The 21,360-nt window shown below is 39.6% G+C and overlaps 2 protein-coding genes across 3 annotated transcripts in view; both read left to right on the forward strand.

Moving 5' to 3' along the window:
• The first annotated feature begins 376 nt into the window (after positions 1-376).
• Positions 377-8,166, forward strand: fkbp8 (FKBP prolyl isomerase 8). Of its 2 annotated transcripts, none has more exons than XM_034216184.1 (9): positions 377-533; positions 1,582-1,844; positions 2,059-2,228; positions 2,362-2,450; positions 2,901-3,121; positions 3,424-3,596; positions 3,913-3,990; positions 6,319-6,465; positions 6,719-8,166. In XM_034216184.1, the coding sequence occupies exons 2-9, from the start codon at positions 1,592-1,594 to the stop codon at positions 6,803-6,805; spliced, it is 1,218 nt and encodes a 405-aa protein (XP_034072075.1). In that variant the 5' UTR covers positions 377-533; positions 1,582-1,591; the 3' UTR covers positions 6,806-8,166. The 2 variants fall into 2 exon arrangements, with proteins under 2 accessions (XP_034072075.1, XP_034072076.1); XM_034216185.1 differs by lacking the exon at positions 377-533 and adding an exon at positions 569-860 and having other exon boundaries at positions 6,719-6,805.
• Positions 8,167-8,955: 789 nt separating this feature from the next.
• Positions 8,956-21,360, forward strand: part of ell (elongation factor RNA polymerase II) — a 37,154-nt gene continuing 24,749 nt past the window's right edge. Inside the window, exon 1 of the mRNA XM_034216253.1 lies at positions 8,956-9,142. Within this exon, the coding sequence (XP_034072144.1) occupies positions 9,008-9,142 (135 nt within the window). The 5' untranslated portion in view covers positions 8,956-9,007. The remainder of the gene's footprint in view (positions 9,143-21,360) is intronic.

Below are 21,360 nucleotides of genomic sequence, written 5' to 3' on the forward strand. Positions count from 1 at the left end.
ATACCAGTGGGGTTTTGACTTTAAATAACACTCAATGATTCTGCCACACATTTTGAATTTGCATTAAGCTCCAAGCTAAAAAATATGTTAAATATAAACGATAAAGTCACTGTACATCCAGCTGCTACACTATCGGCATTTTGCTATTGTTGTGAGTTAACAGCATTAAAAGACACTCATGAATCCATGGTGGATGTAGTCACAATTAGGCTGAGTGTATTATATACTTGAGATATAAGTACAGAGGTTTTTTATTGAAAACTATCTGCAGTCGTCGGAAAGCACACCCATGAGGTCAAACATGAATATGCATGAAAAGGTCCAATAGAAGTCCACGAGCTCAAGGTTAACAGGAAGCAGATTGTTGGGATGAGCTAGAGACAGCAGCGAAGTCAGTTTGAGGTTGAAGCCTAGCAACACATACGGGTCACGTTGATCTCGCATTGCCCAACAGCAAGCTGACTTCATCAGTGTAACCTGGAGGGGAGATTGTACAGGACCAAAACAAGCCTCTGTACAGATTGTGCTTGAAGGTAAAGTGCCGTTTCTATTGTTAAACGTGGTTATCAAATATGTCGCTCTGAATGACTCGCCCTATCTGAAGTCGAAGTAGGCACTGGTTTATTGCAAGATGAGATAAAAACAGTCCCTTAATATCTACTACTTACAATAGCTAGCGAGATTACAGCTAATGCTAGTTTGCTATTGTCAACTTCCTCGGCTAACGCCTGTTAGCATGCTGCTAGCCTCTTGAGGAGCCGTTGTATAACTTGACAGAAACTTCTGGAAAACGTTGGCTTAGCTTGGCTTCTATATATCAAAAAATAACAAAAATACTGCTGTTGAAAAACTGTTAACAGGTGAGTTGTTATGTGTGTAATGTGTTAGCTAGGTGATAACAATACGCAACTAAGTGCTACATTGTTTGAGATGGCAGTCGTTTTTATTTTAAATGCTGTGATAGCTCTGTTAGAAGCTCACTGATGTATTATTATAGACAGAGGTGAATGAAGTACTCAGATTATTTACTAGAGTAAAAGTAGCAATACTACACGTAAAGTCCTGCATTCAAAAGTATTAGCATCAAAATATGCTTTGAGTACCAAAAGTATTAATTATTTTAAAAGGCACATTTAAACAACACAATTATTGTATTAAAAGTATTGCTGCCTTAATGTCACTGTAATGCTGTACCTCGGAAAGATTGGGTTATTTAGATAACTCTATAGGCTATTGTTTAGCTCAACCTATAATAATATATGATGATGGATGTGTCGATTCAGATTTTGTATTAATGACCTCAATTTGCAAAGAACTAGTAACTAAATATCTAAAATAATTGTTGTGGAATAAATAGTACAACATTTGCCAACAAATCGTAGTGGGAGTAAATGTATAAAATGGCAAAATACTCAAGTAAAGTACAAGTACAACTTTTTACTTATAAGTACATTACTTGATTCAATGTAATTAGTTACATTACACCACTGATGATAGAAGCGTTACATCTTTGGTAAACACTGCAGTCATGAAGTCAATGAAGTTGCATTCTTCCTAAGTTGTTTTCCTTTTTTCTCATAGTATTCTTCAAATGACGGAAATAGAGGAAAGCATGGACTCCTCTGACAGCCATGACAGCGCGACATCAGGGAAGAAGAGCGGACGAACCTCGTTGCTGGACAGCGGGGAGGACTTTGAGGTTTTAAATGAAGAAGATATTGACGACGAGCCCCCTCCTCTAGAAGATGCTGGGGGTGGGAAGGGGAAAAACACAGATGAGAGGACTAATGCAGACACAGATTCTGATCCTCCAGGTCCAGTGGAAGAATGGCTGGATGTATTAGGTAGGTGATAAAGCCCCATGAGTAACAGCTTAGATTATAGCTGAACATATTCCTGTAGTAATTGTCGTGTCACTTGGTTTACCATTTAATATTGATGAGCAGCTCACCTCAGCAAGAGCGGAAGTCGTTGCGATTCTCTTTAACAAGGCTAAAGACTCCCTGGAGAGTGATCAATGCTGTAAACAAAAATAAATATGACTTTGTTTGTCCCCAGGTAATGACCAGCTGAAGAAAAAGGTCCTGGAGGAAGGAAAAGGGCGAGACAGTCGCCCACAGAAAGGACAGAATGTCAAGATTAATCTCAGAACATGTTTAAGCGATGGGACACTTGTAGAGGAGCAGTCTGACCTCTCTTTTACTCTTGGAGATGGAGATGTCATCCAGGTAAAATGGACCATACTTTTCAAATGGAAAAGTAAAAATGGACTGATTTCACAGTCACAAAAGGTTTGACATAGTTTGCTTTATATTTCTGACCTCAGTTAGTTTTTCTTACTCAATGAAATTGTTCTTTCAGGCTCTGGATCTCACAGTCATGCTCATGGAAATGGGAGAGAAGGCCCTCGTCCAGGCCAATGCAAAATATGCATATGGTGAACGGGGGAGGTATGGACGTGCTTTAAAGTAACACTGCTAAAGGCTGTTTAAACTGCAGTTTTCATGCAAACCAACAAAACATGTATGTATTGTATGCCCCTTGTAGAACGTTGGGATTGCTTATAGTGATGAAAGGTGCTTTACTAATCAAATGTATTATTATTATTATCAACATTTCCCATATATTCAACGAATTTCCACCATTAACAATATCTCTTACAAAAAGGCAAGACAATGGTATTCAATAGGCTCTATATACCTACACAACTATACATTAAACGTTGCTTTTCCTCTACCTGTTCAAATCTATTACTGCTTGTTATTTCCTACTGAAGCTTCTATTAAAAGACAAATTCCCTGTCTCTGCTTACTCTCCAAGCTCTAACAATTCCTTGTGTCTCATCTAGAGATTGATGCCACTTAATTTCTGAATTTGACTGTGTTTCCTTATCTTTTCAGTCTTGAACCCGAGGTTCCCCCCAATGAAGAATTGTCTCTAGAAGTGGAACTACTGGAAGCTTCTGATGCCCCGGACCTGGAGCTGCTGCCCCCTGCAGAAAAAACTGCCTTGGCCATTCATAAGAGAGAGAGAGGCAATGTTCATTACCAGCGTGGGGACTATGCTTTCGCTGTGAATTCATACAGCATTGCCTTGACCATAACAGAGTCTAGTTCTAAAGGTGAGAGAGCGGGGGATTTGGGTTTAGGTGAAACGTTTTCTGTCACCTAGCATTGGGATAAGGAGGCGACTAACAGGTGGGGGAACTGAAAGAGTTGATACTCGTGCATTTTTCGAAGTTTTTGAATCCCCCCCTCAAAAAAAGAAGGGCTGTGTGTAGAAAAAAACAATATCAACTACCTTAGACGGTGATAGGCAGGGAATATAACTATTCTTCATTAACTTTTATAATGCATTGATTGTCTTGATACCTTATAACAATTATTTTAAAACTCTTTGTTTGTGTGATTTCTTTTGCTGCAGTTGACATTACTCCTGAGGAGGAGAGTGAGCTGATGGATGTAAGAGTGAAGTGTTTAAACAACATGGCTGCCTCTCAGCTGAAACTGGACCACTATGATGCAGCACTTAAATCCTGTGTCTCAGCACTGGAACACCAGCCAGACAACATAAAAGCACTTTTCCGCATGGGCAAGGTAAACATCACGCTTTTTCTTTCACTGTCATTACATTACATTGCATTTAGCTGACTCTTTTATCCAAAGCGACTTACAATAAGTACATTCGACCAGGAAGACACAACCTTGAAGAAAACAGAGTCATATAAGTACATCAGGTTTCATAGAGCCAAACATTTCAAGTGCTACTCAACTGGCTGTAGGTAAGCCAGTCCTTTATTAGTATAAAAGTGCTTCGTTAATAGTTCTAACGCTCGAAGTGGAGTCGAAAGAGATGAGTTTTCATTAAAAGTCGGATTTTTCTTGAACTTTGTGTTGTTGTTTTTTTATCAAGGTACTAGCCTTACAAGGGGAATACGCAGAAGCCATTCAAACTCTGAGGAAGGCACTGAAGTTGGAACCAAGCAACAAGGTACTATTGGGCTTTTCACATACTATTTTGGTAAATCAAACCTTTTAGTATGGAGAATTTGCAGTTATTCCCTATCACCAGTAGATGGTGCCATTGGCTAATCATCAAATCTCTTAGTTTGTTGTGCAAGGTCAGGTGAACTGCTGACTCATCATTTCAGGGGATCTGTTTTCATGTTGTTGCTGTAAATAGGTCTGCCCTGCACCCAGCCATATCTAATACCTAGCTACTGTTCCTGCTGCTGCTGCTATTACAGTCGGGTGTATGCAGTACTTTGGACAAACAGGGCCGTTTGACAGAACTGAGCTCAGTGCGTGTGCTTTTTGGATTCGTTTTGAGCTGCAGCAGCATGGTACTCGTGCCCAGAATCCCCCACTTGAGTCCTACACCAATCTGTCAAACAACACATGGTGTGGCCACCACTTAAGCTTTATTACATTTTGCAATAATGCATCCTAGGTAGATTGTAGTTTTGCCTGTGTGGAGGCAATAAAAAGATGCATGTCATTTTTTCCACTTTCTGGCTGTTGTGTCAATGCCTTTTATATACAGTATATGGTCAATGCATAGCTGTAAATGTTGTGTATGTGAGATGGCTCTGTGTCAACACACCTTTAAACCTATAAGATTAGCTGTTTAGCTGTCCAAATGGACTTACCTCCAAGTGCTAATGAAAGCTCTCCCTTAATAACCTTGTATTCCAACAGCAAGAACAGTGGGTGTGCTTCAGGGACAATGCCAGAACTCTCCCATTATAATCAATGAGGCGGTCTCAAACTGAAGCAGTGACAGGAGTGACAGAAAGACACTCCATCTCTCTTCTCCAAGCTTTGAGCATCATGCTGTCTGAATTTGTTACTCTGGTGTCGGCTGTTTATACCCTCAAACTCAAATTAATGAGAGAAAATGTATTTGTCTGGGGTTTGTTTACTTTTTGGCATGACACGCAGGCTTGACAGTTCCAGTTTAGCCTCAGATGCTGCTAGGACAGGATGTTATATGTTTTTTTACCCTATTTAGTCCTTGTCCTTGGGAGTCAGTGTTCTGTCCTTTTTGTCTTTTTGATGGTTAGCTTATTGCATAATAGTGGTGCCAACTGTTCAAACACTTTGCTGAATAAAGGGGAACAATGAATTGGATCCTTATCAAAATGACAATGTGGAATAGTTCATATCAAAGTTGCTGGGGGCACACTATTTGTAAAAGGCATGAATATGTGTCAACGTATCGTGGTTCTGCAGAGATGTCTACAAATCATACAATCTGTTCTGTACAGACAGAAATAGATTTCTGTGTGGTACAGGTCCTCCCAAGATATCACAGCATGATCACTTTAATATGTTCTTTAAATAATATGACGGATAAATCCTCAGGGTTTAGACACTCATATTGATTAAAGGTAGACCTTTCTTAAATACCACTTTAGTGAACATTACTGTAAACTCAATGCTATAGGGCCCCATCACTGGGGGGCATTTTACAAAGCATAAACATTTACATTGTTTCTAAAAACATTGGTTTGCTTAGTCACTCACCAGCTTTAAGAGCGAAGTGACTCAGATCGGAGACAACGTTGGAACAATAATTGAACCCATATACTGGAATACAGTATATGTACATGTCGTGTCAATGGCAGGCTATGTTTGTGATTTCTTGTAAGAACAAATAATTTCCCAGCATTTATTTATACTAGTGTTTAATCGATGCTTCATCCATCAACGCTTCATCCATATCTTGAAAAGCTTTCCTGATATGTCATTTGTAAAGCTTTCCAGAACGCTTCTGTTTGTTGATGTAAGTGTATTGTTATTTCACATATTTCCATTAACAAAGAAATCATACCTAGGTTGTTTTACAGCAGCAGGACTTTGTTCCTTTCATGTCGGGATAGCTAGGGTGTGTTGGAGATTAAAAGGGATAACTGGTCCGCTTTTCAAATCTCCGCGCGTTCCTATGAAGCTGGTTATAATACAGGAAGGAATCCATATCTACAAAGTAACCGTTAACAATAATCTACTTTAATGGCAATATGACAATGCAAGCGGAGATAAAGCAAGGTTTTGAGTTGAGGTTTTTTATTTTACCTGTAGGTATGCAGTAAAATTACAAGGTATCCAATCCATCGTGAAACAGGTTTAAAACAACACAGTCAGACACATTTTTAAGAAGTACCCTGTGTACAAACAAATGAATATGAAAGCATTGCTTCCACAGCACCTGAGCAATGCTGCTACAACCTGTTCATCCGAGTGATTGCTGTTTTTACGCTGCTTTGTTTTACACCTTAGGATGTCGATCTGAAGCCTTTGTCTTGTCTCTTCTGTTCAGACAATCCATGCTGAGCTCTCCAAGCTGGTGAAGAAGAACTCGGAGCAGAGAGGAGCCGAGCAGGCGCTGTATAAGAAGATGCTGGGTAACCCCGCTAGTAGTAGCAGCAGCAGCAGCTCACAGAAACACCGGGCCAAGTCTTCATGGGTGAGAGTCATTGCTGGGGAAACAAATCTGTTCAAGTGTTTAAGTGCAAATGGCTCTCCATCATCATATGATGCTCATGCGTTTAAATTGGTGCTTTTGAATTGATGTATGTAATTATCAAGGGAGCCTTTGTGCAATAACAAGTTAAGTATAAAAATGTTAAGTCAAATTCATATTTTACTTTAGATTTTGACTTTTGACAATTCTTAACATTCTTTCTCTAGTCTTATTTTATTTTCTGCTACTTCCCTAGGGTCTCAGCTGGAAATGGCTCTTCGGTGCCACTGCCGTAGCCCTTGGCGGTGTGGCGTTATCCGTCGTCATAGCTGCTAGAAACTGAACCAAGTCTGTGCTGAGTCTGACCAAGCCCCTGCAATGTGAGCCTCAACACAGAAGCACATCTCGCAGCCTTCTGATCTTTGGTCGAGGGGGGGAGGAAATGTCTGTTGGTTGGTCAGATTCCTCTCCACTGTCATTTGTTTCTCTGCTATGTTTGAGAACGAGTTGAAATTAATAAAACGTCAATATTTGCATATGGAAACTTTCTAAATGTGTAGGTTTATGCATAAACACGCTGCCAGACACTGCTTTCTTTTGCTGCCATTGTTTATGTTCTTGGTGGTAGGAAATTGCTTAATGATCATCAAAGTGTAAGATACTTTACCATAGATCAAGATAGGAGCTATTTAATCATGTTTTCCCATTAAGGAATAGCTGTTGTGATATAGTCCTTTTGTTATGCTATAGTTTAAAACGCCAGATTGTTTAGGTAAATTAATATTTACTATCCAAGAGAAAATATGTGATTTCACTTTGATTTTAATTATGGTACAATGTTTAATCTTGACTGATGTTAATGCAGATGTTATATTAGAGGTCCACACAATGGCAATCTTTCTGACTTGTATGCTAGCTCTTAAACACTCTCTACAGACTCTATTTATATGTTAAGTGATCAGAAAATAGAATGCACCGGTCCTGTAATGCAACACAACAGCACACACATTTTTTGTTGACTGATGCCAAAGTTTTTTGTGTGTTTTTAATCAATCTTTGTGTTTTGATCTGAACATTGAATCTATCTAAGAAAAAAACTATGAATGCAGTAAAACACAATACAACAAACTGGAGCCCGAGAACGTACCAAGGAATGAAATCATTGCGTTTCTGACGCTGTCAACAGCAACAAACAGAAACATAAATCAACATCATTGCTCCAGTGTTTCTAAATGCTTGGTCACAGCTTAAATAGATGTTCTTTTATTGAGGTACAGTTTTAACACAGAACAGAGGAGCACATCGTTTCTCTGTGATGTGGCTATGAGTAACGCTAAAGGAGAGTTTATTTATAATAATTCAGTTTCTATCAATTATACCTCAATTTTTGATGATTAAGACCAAATGTTGAAGGATGACCATTTAAGTACAATGTTGGGTGTTTATTTGTTCTTTCTCTCTTTTGTCCTCTACTTTTTTGCCTGTGAATATTTTTTTTATTTTGGTGTTTATTCCATTTCTTTTGGTTATTGTTTTCTAACACAAGAGTTGAACTGACACTGATGGATCTGTGGCTTCTTCAGAGTAGATTGCAGGCCTAAAGAGCCAAAAGTTGCATACAAATGAAGTAGTTGTGAAAGTTCCCAGCATTCCCTGTATTTGTTAATTTTATATTCATCACAATAAAATATGTCTGTTATCAAACTACAGCCTCTTTTTTTGTGTCATATGACAATATGCAGTGAAATTATGACAATGTATGTTGATTTTAACTACATCCTGAACTGATATCATGTAGAATCCATAGCCCACAAGATGCGTGGCGTTTATGCCTCATACAACTGGCAATAGAAGAAATATAAAAGTGAACCAGTTCCAGGTAGACACATCTTTCATTTAAATACGTGTTATATTTATACAGAAACTCAATCATATGTGTTATTAATAAAGACAAGATAACAAACATTCAGCATTTACATTCCTCCTATTATTAGATTACAGGTGGACATTCACAAATGTTGTGGATATTCCCAAACTGGAGTTTTTTAATTGTCTTCTTCAGACATTGACGTTTCGCTGACGCAATTAGATGACCTATCGTTTCCCACTTCCTATGCATCACTGATGTGAAATGCCCATTCTTAAAAGCCGTATAAAAAAAATGTATATTTGTTGTCATCCATAAATAACTATAACATATAATTAGAAAATACAATGCTAGTATATATTTAAATGGTTTTCTCCAAATTAGTTGTACATGTAGACAAGACATGTAGACATGTAGACATGTAGACAAGACAATGATTATTAGTACATTTGTTTAGGTCCATTCATTTTGCATACATGTCATATTATGTATTCAGAAGTGTAAATGTAGTTGATATTACACATGTGACTATATAGGGCTTCATTACTGCTCGGTGACTTCATCATCATCATCATCATCGGGGACCAGTCACTGAATATTCATTAGAAAAGCAACGGGAGTTCTCGCTTTACGACAGTACGAGTGCGTCCGTGCGCATGGTGGTGAACGGTAGCAAAGATGGCGGCGCTGAAGGAGGAGCAGTGCTACGGACTGTCCTGTGGAAGAGTGAGCAACGGTAGCAATGTATCCGTCTTTCACGTTAAACTCACTGACAGCGCACTGAAAGCGTTTGAGGGATATCAGGGCAGCAAGGTAAGTCAACATTTTCGGTAACCGTGGTGGTTTAAGTGTGTCTTGTCTCGGCTGTGACAGACAGAGTGAGGTCAGTAGTCTGCTGCGATACATTACACAGCAGGCTGGTTAAAGCTACATCTAGTCAGGCTTGTTAAGTGTCTTACCCTAGACGTTAATATGTCTCAACTGCTGGGCCTGGTTGTTAGGATGGTTAGCTTTACCCTGACCGATAGTTGAACACCATACTCGGTCATTTATCAAGCTCAGGCAGTCCTACTCAAAATTGAGCCCTGGTAGTTAAATCGTTGGGGGTGTTTTTCTGTAGTTAGCTCTTAAACTGTATATATAGAGTTAGCTCAACAGTTTTAGCTTAACAGTGTTGTTCTTATACTTAAGTAAAAGTAGAAGTACCAGAGTGTAGGAGTACTCTATAAGAAGTCCTGCATTCAAAATGTTACCCAAGTAAAAGCACAACATTATTAGCATTAAAATATACTACTGATTATAATTATTTATACATAAAAGTGTTATCAAAGCTGGTAAAGGTGGAGCTAGTTTTATTTACTTTGTATGCTGTGAGGTAGATTGAAAATGTTATTCCAGGTGTAACTAAAGTCTTTTTTTAAAAGTGTGATTCTATTTCACATCGTTAATCCAAAGCTGCCTCTAGTCCGGCTTCTTAAGTGTCTTATCCTATCCGTTAATATGTCTCAACTGCCGCTGTTGTTAGGTTGGTTAGCTTTACCATGACCGATAGTTGAACACCATACTCGGTAATCTATCAAGCTCAGGCAACACTACTCCAAATGTAGCCCTGCTAGTTAAATCATTGGGAGTGTTTAGCTGTCGTTAGCTCAACAGTTTTAACTTGGTGTTATTCAGAGGTGGGAGAAGTACTCAGATCTTGTAAAAGTAGGAATGTAGGAATACTCTGATACAAGTAAAAGTATTCAAAATGTTACTCAAGTAAAAGTACCAAAGTACTTGCATCAAAATATACTTTAAGTACTCATTATAGAGATTGGCCCATTTTATTAAAATATGTATTGGTAACTATATACTGGTGTTGTTGCTAAATTACCTCACCAGAATGTGTATATACATTTCAAGTGATAACAGAGCAACTTATGCTGCGTGTTGATGTTTCCAGAATGTTTGTTAAACTGTCTAAAAAAAACTAAAACTGGCAATCCTAACAAAAACTAGCCGGCAGCTGCCCACACATAATGTTAGCAGCTAGTGTTACCGTGGGCAGTGGTGTAAAGTAACTGAGTACATTTACTCAAGTACTCTACTTAAACAATTCTGCTTTTTAGTTACTTTGTACTTTACTCTACTACATTTATTTAATAACCTTTGCAGATAATATTGTGAAATATGAACCACTACACTGTATTAGTTCTTCTACTACATTACTGAGTACTTCTTCCACCTCTGACCGGTGGACACACAATCACTGTCTTCTCGATTACTCGATTTTTTTTGTTTGTTAACTTCAAATATACCATAGCTTTGGATAAGAATCAAATGAAAAACATAGTGAATCATTTGGAAAAGTACCCAGTATTCAGAGGAAAGATGGCCATCTCCTTTTCCAACCCCCTCACTGCCATTAAAGGGGCATGTTCACTTGACAGCTTTAAAAGTGCGTCAATGTTATTTAACAGTGGATTAACACATGTTATGTTCAGAAGTAGTTTTTCAATGAGAGCTTTGGTCCCTGAAATGGCTCTGCTCCTTCTTGCCTGGCTTCTTGTGTAGAGAGCAATAAGTCTGATGTCGGCATCTAGTGTTTCAGCTTCTATAAATATTTGACAGGGAAACCCTGGCAGGCCATGAGGAAAGGGCCTTATCCCCAGCTCCTGTGGCTGTTTACAGCAGCACTGTGGCTGATAAGTGAGGGCAATACAATTGTGAACTGGAGACTAGTAGTTTTAGGAAAAGTGTTGGTGTGACAGACAGAAGATATTAGAGAAATCTCTCAACTGCTAAATTGTCATGGTAGGCAAATATCTGAATCCATAGGGCCTTCTTTCTTGAGAGATGTAGTCTCTTCTCATAATTTGAACATTATTGCAAGAAAGAACCTTTGTAACTTGTGTTTTTGCTAAACTGTGTTCAGCTATTGACTTATCAAATCAAAAGAGGCAAATGTTTTGGTCCAATACGTAAAGCATGCAACCCGGGATACCGGTGTCAAACTTGCATTGCTGGTGTTTAAGGGTAACTATTCAAACGTAGCCTTGATTATAACATCTGCCCCTGCACAAACTGGACTTGTGTAAACTAGCTACTAGCCTTCAGGTAAAATTGTATTCCTTTTTTTAATTTTTATTAAAGCAAACAGTCGAAATGATTTTTCCACAGTTTATTATTAATAGTGATTCGGATTAACTTAACAGACATGACTGTACAGGTGAGGTTTTCTCAAGCATCTTGGGCCCTATGGAGTTTATATTGGCAGGGCTTTCCTTAAGGAGTAGAGTGCTGCCCATATGTGTAGCGCCATTGTTCCACCTACAGTCGTGTTCGATACACACATGTTCCATTTTATATTGATAATATCTATCACGCACATATTCAGGAACACAACCTAAATAGTAACTCACCCCACTGGGAATTGTATTCCCGCAGTTAACGTGTACATTAATGACGAAAGAGGCAAGTTGGAATCATGTTTTACAGTTTAGTTGAACATTTTATTGACAATTGCCTCTTGTACAGACTTGCAGTTTCACAAACACTGAATTGCTCATTGTATCACCTTTCCCTACCATTTGAGTTAAAACCCTTACTCACAGTTGCAGAGAAGATCTAGGCTATTGAGTAATCAAATGTCTGCATGGTATAGCTGTGGGTGCTTTGATTGTTCAAGGAGTTTCATAGCACGAGGGTGATGCAAACATGTGTTGCACCATTTTGGGGACGTTACACCTTGGCTGCCACACATTTAGGCTGTTTGATTAGGTCTATTGAAGTAAGCTTTATCCAGTTAAACAGACATATTGGTGATACATGAAGGATGATGCAGTGTACTCTTCTTCTATCGGACACATATGAGGACCACACACACACCGGCACATGAAGGCTGTTGACAGCTTCTGTCACAGCTTACTCACTGGATCATCACACGATCACAGAAGATGAGCATACACCAAACCACTCGTGTGATGCAGTGTAATCATGCACAGGTGCTCCGCATGTGTATATGCTACAATAGATGACTACATAAACAGAAATGTCCTCATATTTAAAAGAGGCATATTGAAATTCAAACAGAAGAATTACAACCAACAATACGAACACATAGCAGTGCTAATGCGAGAAACTTTACTCTGTTACTTTACCATATCCAATATAGCTTCACGCTTATAACCAAAAGGTACATCGCGTTTACTTTGAAGTACTGGTTTAACATGTTTTGCTACATTCCTGCTAATATGCAAATTAGTGCTGCACGATATTCAGATTTCCTGGAAATGTACTCCTAAAAATACGTCCTAAATTCTGTAGGCTACGTTTTAAAGTGAAATGCCTCAACTTGGCGCACTTTGACAGCAAACTAAAGAAGGCAGAAAAACCATCTTGTTAACATCTGTTTGCTCTAGTAAACAGTGTTGAATATCAAAACATTGGTTGTTCATGTATGGTGGTGGTGGTGATGATGACCTGGCAGAAAGAAAAGTAAAAACCGAAAGCCACCTTCACCGGGGCATTTCCAAGACGCCTTGCTATATCCAGTTGCGGCAAACATGTAGGCGTTGAAGAAAAGTGGAGCCAGCTGGCTGTAAGTGCGGAAGAACTTGATTTGATATGCCTCAGTTTTCTAGAAGTGGTGCACACAATTTACACCTCAATATTGCATGAGATCATGTCAGTTGTAGGAAGCCGGAAATGGGGAACGTGATTAATATTCAATTTAATTTTGCAGCCTTAAGTTCAGATCAGCTTCAGTTCTCCTGTGCTTTGAGAAATAGCGTGTTGCTCTAACATAGAAAAGATAACCACTGTAAGGGTTGAAATGTCATTCCTTATTAAAATTAGGGGTTGACTATTAGCTTTTATTGCTGTCAGTGTTGCTCCGGTATCTTTTTAAGGGGAGCTGTGCCCCCTCTGGCGCTTCCTCATAATTCAGACACTGGCTGGCACCCAACAGCAGCTGTGTGCCGGGAACTCGGTAAAGGAAGAGGAAGAGAGCTACAGAACGACACACGCCTTTTCAATGTAAAAGTTGTGGTGATGCCAAGGATTTAATTAGACTGAGATTGTAATGTTTATTACGACCCAAATGTAGCTATTGTGTGACTGGAAAATGTGTGAACTCTGGCGGGCCCCTGCTTTTAAAAGGAAGCTTAAATCCTGTCTGGCATATGGCATAATATCTTTAAAAGAAATGTAGACTTAAAGGTGGGGTAGGTAAGTTTCAGAAACCGGCTCCAGATACACTTTTTGTTATATTCCATGGAATGCTCTTAACATCCCGATAGCAATGAATATCTGAAGTGCTTTGACAAAAAATCCATAAAAAATTTCATCTGTGGAAGCCGTGGTACTGTAAAAAGTACAACCAATCCGTTTAGCCGGCCCGGCTAAACGGATTGGATTGCCGCCCTGTCTGTCAGCCTTCCATCTCGTGCACGCACAAATGTGTCTCGTGCCGTCATTGGGCGTGCATTGCAGCCGTACTTCAATGACTCGCCAGCAACAGGCGGCCACTTTCACCAGTCTGCTGACGTCATGTTCGCGTTCATGTGTGTTGGAGGAGGTGCTCTGTAAGGAAGTCTGAAGGAAGTGACGGATTATTTTCGGCTGTGTACTTTCAAATGTTAGTGCACTCGAGCCGGTTTCTGAAACTTACCTACCCCACCTTTAAGCTAACAACACAAAAGTATAAAGCTGGAAAAGTTGAACTCTTACTCATGTCATTGTTACTTCCCCTACATTGTTAAAGAACAAGATGCTAAGCTAACAAAATGTTGACTCTTAGCCCAGATGTAAAGCTTTTTCAGTCAAGCAATCAATATTATTGTACTAGTAGTTGATACAACATTCTGTGAATATTTCTTATTGTGTTTCTGTAAGTAATTTGTGCAACAACAGTCATCAAGTCGCAATACTTCCTGTTTGAGACGTGACTGTCAGCTGTTTCCTCTGTTGGTGCGTCTGAGGACAGAGAACTAGAGCTCCTGCTGTGGGACTGGCAGTCCAGAGACTCACATGTTCTTGTTTCTTTTTTTACCGGCTGTGACATAAGCAAGGAAATGAGTAATGCTACTTGAGCGTCATCAAGCTGAAGGTTATGGAGAGTACAGTTAAAACGTTTATAATGAAGTCGCTGTAGGACAAGGCTTCTTTTTTTTTTAAACAGTTGAATTCATTTTCTTATAATTATCAAAATGGAAAGCCCACAGAATAAAAACTTAAGCAATTAACTAAAGTATAAAATGAACATAGGTAAGCCATGAAGTGACAATAAATGATGTGTGCTGACACAGCCGTGTTACAGTGGTGAGAGATGAGTAGTGCCATTTGAATGTTAACATTTTGTTGGCCCATGTCACGCCTTGTGTTTATGTAATAGATCAGGGATTATAAACTGGGAGTATGAGGCGTTACATTCTTAAGGTCATGCATCACAGTAGTGATCTTAAGGTTGGCAATTGATGCTGTGTGTTGAGCTTAGATTGTAACGCCCATTATGATCTTTCCTTAAGCCAGTACTTTTAACAATAACCTGTTAAAGTAAATGTCTGAGGATTTGGTAAAAGACGATATTCCTGTCAAATGATGGCAGTGGATGCCAGAATTAAATCTTGTTTTATTTCCCGAAAGTGTTCTCAGGAAACCCATTGTGTTTATTTGAAATGGGTTGTTTGTCTTTGAACTACATCTCTACATGCGGGGGTTTCCTCAGTACTGTTAGATGAGTTTATCACACTGTCACCACAGAAAGGGGGTCTGATTGCAATATGATAGTGGATTCTCTCATTTACTCAGCTTGCACTTTGGTTTCTTATCCAGGTAAATCTTTCATTACTGGACTTTGTCTGTTTTCATAGATTTAACGTTGACACCCTCTCCATAATCTAAGCCTTCCAGATTATAAATTACAGTATACATTTTTCTAAAGAGTCGGATGCAAGAGGTTTTTGTCCCCATGGAGATCAATCCTCAGTAATTAGCTGTGTTGACAGGCTACATTCATCACTGTGGAGGTCAATTTACACCAAGTCAGTTTTGTTCATGTGCTTGGCTGTACTCTATAGCTCCTATCTCGGCCCCTATAGAAATAGTATGGGAAGTAATGGAGACTGGTTGGTTTTATTTTGCTTGATGCTGTTCAGCCTGTGCCAGTGCTACGGTTATTTAAGGCATGCTGACCCCTCACTTTCAGCAGATCACGTGACACAGCATGAGATGACCATAACCACTATGGCCAAATATGACTCTAAATGTCATGGTGTTATTCTGCCCTGTGACAGGGAAGCCACAAGTGACCATGTCAACCTGGTGTCACTGCACTCGGGACAGACGACATGACTTGCTCTGTCTTTTCCAATAGGTCAGTCAGTGCAGTGTTCGATCTTTGGTCCAGCAACATGCGTTGTGCTGGTGGTATTTGACCAGTAATGGAGCACTGTGATGCTTGAAAATTAGGTGGGTCAAATAATTACATTTTGACTAGAGCCAGAGGAAAAAAATTCAAGCACACATAAGAATCATCTGCGTATAGCCTTTACAGCTTTGAGGATGTTGTATCTCTCAGTAGAGGAGTAATGCAATTACACAGATTTAATTCCTGAAACTTGACTGCATCAATTCATAAAACTTGCACTAGGCCAAACCATGAAGGATATCTCCTAAGTCAATGAGGCCTCTCCTCTTTTGAAAAGACTGTTTTACGGATGCACGATATTGTTTTTTGACACCGATACCGATAACTTCCTGCTTCTCAAGACCGATACTGATAACAAGAAAAAATGTACGCCACTAATTATTTTAACGCGATTAACGCATGTGTATTTTTTTTCCTTGGCCGCCCCGTAGTTTCAGAGCGCATCGAGTTTAAAATACCATCTACAAGCTGATGCAGACAGCCCCGCTCCTGCCGCCCGCTTGTGGCAGACCACACTTCCACGCTCACCGGCAGGCACCGACCATAGACTGCAGTGACGTGCGGTGAGGTTCATGGCTGGTGAGGCACTGACTCTTTCAGAGACAGATTTACAAATATTATATTCTGACCTTAATCGAAATATTCTGTTATTTTCAAAAGCTTTTTTGGTCTGATGCTTCAATTCATTTTAAACAGACCGTTCAACAAAAGGATACCCACAATCTAAATATTGGATTGTTCTTTCTTAGTAAGAACCAATTTTCATTACCAATGTGGTCTTACCTTGACTTGAAGATGAAGTCCATGCTATCCTTCTGGACAACAATCTCCTCAAGTCCTCCTTATCTTCCTCTAGTTTCAAAAGTCTAGTTTGTTGTTCGCGTCTATACCGTCTCTGCGTAGAATAACAGTAGCAACAAGGACCTGTGGGCTCACGTGCGCCCCCTTCAGTGCGGCAGAGGTTATGACTGCCTCCCCTGGTGCTTTTTTCATTGCCGTTGTATGATGAGACCAGCGAGCCTAAATATCATATATACGTGAAATAAGTTATTTCGAGACTACGGATGGCGAGGATAAATGTAATAAAGGGATCTACAAACATTACATTGGTGACATGCAGTGAGATGGTGCAGGCATGCGCTTGGGGCCCGCTTTCCAGACAGTTTCTGTGAGGTGACGCATTCTGAGGTGAGGCAGAGCTCATCTGTGCCTCACCTTACCACACAACTGGCTTGAGCGCGCTCACAAAATAAGTGCCCGCGCTAAATTAGTGCCCGCGCTCCAGCAAGTTACTGTGGGCTTACGTGAGGCAGAGCTCGTCCCTGCCTCACTCCTCATCGCTCCCATGTAGTTGTAGCAGAGCTCGGCAAATTTGCTGATTTTGACTATAAAAAGCGATTGTAATCAAACAGAAATCACATTTACAACACAGATCAGTGGAGACATTTTATTATTATTACTATTTAGTTGTTTTTCCGTTACATTGTAGTATGGCCAGTCTATGAGTATGACAGGTGAGGCTCTGCCTCCCCTGACTGCACGTCACTGATGGACTGTATATATAAAGGCACCGACTGGCCATCTGAAGGGTGTGTATGTGTGGCCCGAGCGAGAGACCTTACGTGCATTGTTGTTGTTAGCGCAGCTAGCTAGCACCAGATGCTAACGGATATACGGAGCTGTTTAAATGAAAACAGAGGAGCGACATTTCGCCACAACTGCGCCGAGCACTTGACTTTATGCAGGAAGCCAGACAGTGGGACATTGTACGAAAAGTCAGCACGGATAGTGCGCAACATGATTGCAGCGTCCAGGCAGCTCCGGTTCGAGCATATGCCTTGAGTTGCACATAGCTCCAACGCCCATACCACCGACGACATGTTTGTTTACTGTCCTGGCTTCACGTCACAGCCAGGCATGAGTTAGGGAGCGCTGGATTTGTGAAGAACTCCCCTCTTCCTAAACCACTAATACCACAGTACTGGCAAAACGGGAGGAGCCGAGTGAAAAACAAGCGCCCCTCATCCCAATCCACCCACACCGGAGTATTTTTTCTTTTTTTGTACCCAAAAAATATATTTTACATTTTCGGGGATATTAATACTGGTATTGGGTTTATCGGGATGACGTCATAATTCCTAATATCGGGCCGATAATTATCGTGCATCCCTGTTTAAAGGAATGGTATGCTCATGACACTCATTTAAAAAAATTTATCATCCGATAAAACAGACCAGTTTCTGCCAGTCTATTTTTTTTTTTTTTAATCCGATGACATTTTCAGTGATTTTAAACTGATTAATTACCGAAATAACATAAACACTGTGGGCGGCGCCATTTTACCGGACGTGACGTAAACCATGCGTTTGGTTTCGAGGACACGTTGATGTTCATGTTATTTCCTGTAGTTACTCTCTTCAAATATGCCTCATTGTATCGCGAAACATTGCCACAATTCAGATAGGAACAATCCACGGAATGCTCGGTTCCATCTGTTGCCAAAAGGTAAGCGTAGGAAGTACGTTCGGAAGCAGTGGCTAGCGAAATGTGGCCGGCCCGAACCGAAAGATCCACAGGCATGTATGCAGCGAACATTTCAAGTTTCCGGACGACTACTCTGAGAGTATGATAAAACATAACATGGGATTTATTGAACAACCATTACTTAATGGAGATGCAGTACCATCGGTCTTTCTGGTGTCATCACCGACCAGGACACCAGTTCGGCCAGTTGAGAAATCGCCCTCTGCAAGTGTGAAGCGACGGAGGACCAGAAGTAGTGCTCGGAGTAAGAATAAGGTATGTTATAGCGCATTTCCATTGCAGCGGGTAGCCCCGTTTAAACGTCCTTTATCGTCCAGGCCAGGCCAGTTTTTGGTGGCCTTTCCATATAGCGTAGTACCGGCTAGTGGGTATTTTCCCCCAGTTTTTCCGGCCCCATAAAATCGTGGTTCTAGGGCCAGGGACAACGAGGCTGAGTATGCTAAACTAGAGAGGGAATCGCTAGCAAGGGTGGTACTACATGCATACATACATATCTAGTAATCAAAGTCATTGTATCTACTAAGTAGTACTAAGTAGGCTCAAACCTGTATGGCTGAATTCCCCCTTCCAATCTCTTCATATTGCTCAAAACTTCGCCATGTTTTCGTGTGTTTACAAAGTGAACGCATGGATGTCGTCACGACCATCACGTGACTACTGAAAATGGGCAAAATGGCAGCGGCCTGACGGAATATACAGGTTTTGATAAAAAAGAGCTATAAAATCATTATTTACCGGGGAATATCGCTGATTTCTTCAGGGTATGGTTTAAACATAATGTTTCACTAAATACTGAAGTTTTGATTAATTATCTAATGAGTGGAGCATTCCTTTAAGTAAGGAGATTTCTCTTTTTATCTCTTAATGCGCTCTCTCCTTGTGAATTGTCATGTGTATCTTTCATAGTGCGGTCAGACAGTTCATTTGTCATGATAATCTCACTAAGAAACTGCCATGTCAAGACTACGGGACAACATACCAAAGGCCTATCAATGACAGATCTATATATATATCAACCTGAAGTTGAATAATTTAGTAGGAGAGTATGATAAAAGCATATCAAATTGTACAAGAAAATATCCAGCTGCACTGCAATATTCAGGTAGCAGTACTAAGGTAATGAGCCAGAGACACCATTGACTCGCTGTGAATGTCCCGTCGTTACCTGCGGTCAGTGCTAACACCAGTAGTATAAAAGGCATCATACGTGCTTGGCTTTTATGCACGTCTTTGCCGTAAAAATCAATGTACTTAAAACAGTTTTATGTTAGATCTTTTCAATTAACCAGCTTTGTACAAAATGCTTTGGATCTGTTCAGAGTACAGTTGATTGATTTTTATTTTGTAATGGAAGGAAATAGGTCTCCAAAAAATAGTTTTTTCCAGTCGTTTAAATGTGAAGCTGTCATAGAAATTGTGAAGTGCGCTTTTCAATGTAGTTTATTTGTTTATAACAACTTTATTGATATGTTCCAATACGTGTAAGTATCACTGCGAGGGGTTATGTGGCACATCATATTCTGTCAAAACTCATCCAAAAACAATACCTCAGATCCAAGTCTGGTAACGGGACCCTGGTAGTACATTGGTCAATACACATGGAATATCACTAATATTGGTTTTGAAAACAAAATGTCTAGTGTGTCCCCAGTTCACAACAAGCGCAAACAAAATGTCTTACTACACAAAGCGTGAAAACAATGACCTCCTGACATTGTTTTAACAAGTTTACACAGCCTCATTCATGCCAAACCTTTTTTTTTTATGTTGATCCACAATGTTGGCCCCATCGCACAAGTTTAAATCTTCATAAATCATCCTTATGATGTAGGTTTTTCAGCATCTTTTTACACGTTTATAATGCAAAATCAGTTTTATGTGTTCATAGTTCACTTTAGTTTTCTGAGAGTCTCTTTTTTTGATAAAGCTGTTAGTGTGTTACCTAGCAGTGAAGAGCCAGTTACAGTCTGTACAGCAAATCCGCAATAAGAACGTACAATATCAGCGTGTTTCAAAAACGTACCCGACAATAGGGCTGCTCGATTATGGCAAAAATCATAATCTCGACTATTTGGGTCAATAATTGATTATTAAAAACGATTATCCATTTACTTTGAAAACATCAATTTATTGGAGAAAAAAAAAATTGAACCGTTGATTACCCTGAACTTTAAGTATAATTCAACTGAAAAACCAATTAAAATTAAAAGAAAATAACCGTTTTATTTCAATTACGTTGTTTTCGTAATTGTTGCAAGCCATAATCGTAATTGCGATTTAAAATACGATTTAATTGAGCAGCCCTACCCGACAATCATCAGTCAAACACACTAGTAAACTTGTACAGCTAGTTTTACACACAGGATATACCCAGCTATGATTCATGCAAACTGCATTGAGAGCGGGGACACCCAGTACCATTTCAGACGTGCCCAGTGCTTTTTCCACCTCTGAAATCCTAGACAGGCGGAACATCTCATCAGTGTGACAGTGAGGCAACTAAACACCTGACAATTTGGGTGCCACATTCATACCCATGGGGATTTAGATGTGGCTATTCCTGTGTGCATATACTACAAAACATAGAAATCCTTTTAGGAGTGCAACCTGATAGAGTATAAGATAACACATGTATAAGGATATGGTTTTTATATAAATCTGTATCAAGAGGCTGGGGATTGTTCATGAGTTTTGCCACATTTCTTGTAAGCTTGTATGTTTTTCATTTTTAAAAGTGAATTTGTACCCTGCTAAAACGTATCTGTTGTTGAATGTATTATTAATGAGTCAGCTGAAAGCCTGGTGCTTGTTTTCAGTAAGGCTTCATTAAGATTATCTGACAAATCTCTAACTAAACATAGGCTTGTTTTTATATCAAAATACCAAAGTCTGTTTGCCAACAGGACTCAAGTAATTGTTTTAAAGAGTATACTAGAATATGTTTGGCAAAACAAATCTGAGCATGTCAAGGACTTCTTTTCTTTTTTTTAATCTTTCAAATTGTATCAGTGTCCTTTACTGTGAAGCGCTTCAAGATTTGTCTTGGCAGATGAGAAGTGCTATATAAATGAAATGT

The sequence above is a fragment of the Gymnodraco acuticeps genome, unplaced genomic scaffold, assembly GCF_902827175.1.
Source record: "Gymnodraco acuticeps unplaced genomic scaffold, fGymAcu1.1, whole genome shotgun sequence".
NCBI lineage: Eukaryota > Metazoa > Chordata > Actinopteri > Perciformes > Bathydraconidae > Gymnodraco > Gymnodraco acuticeps.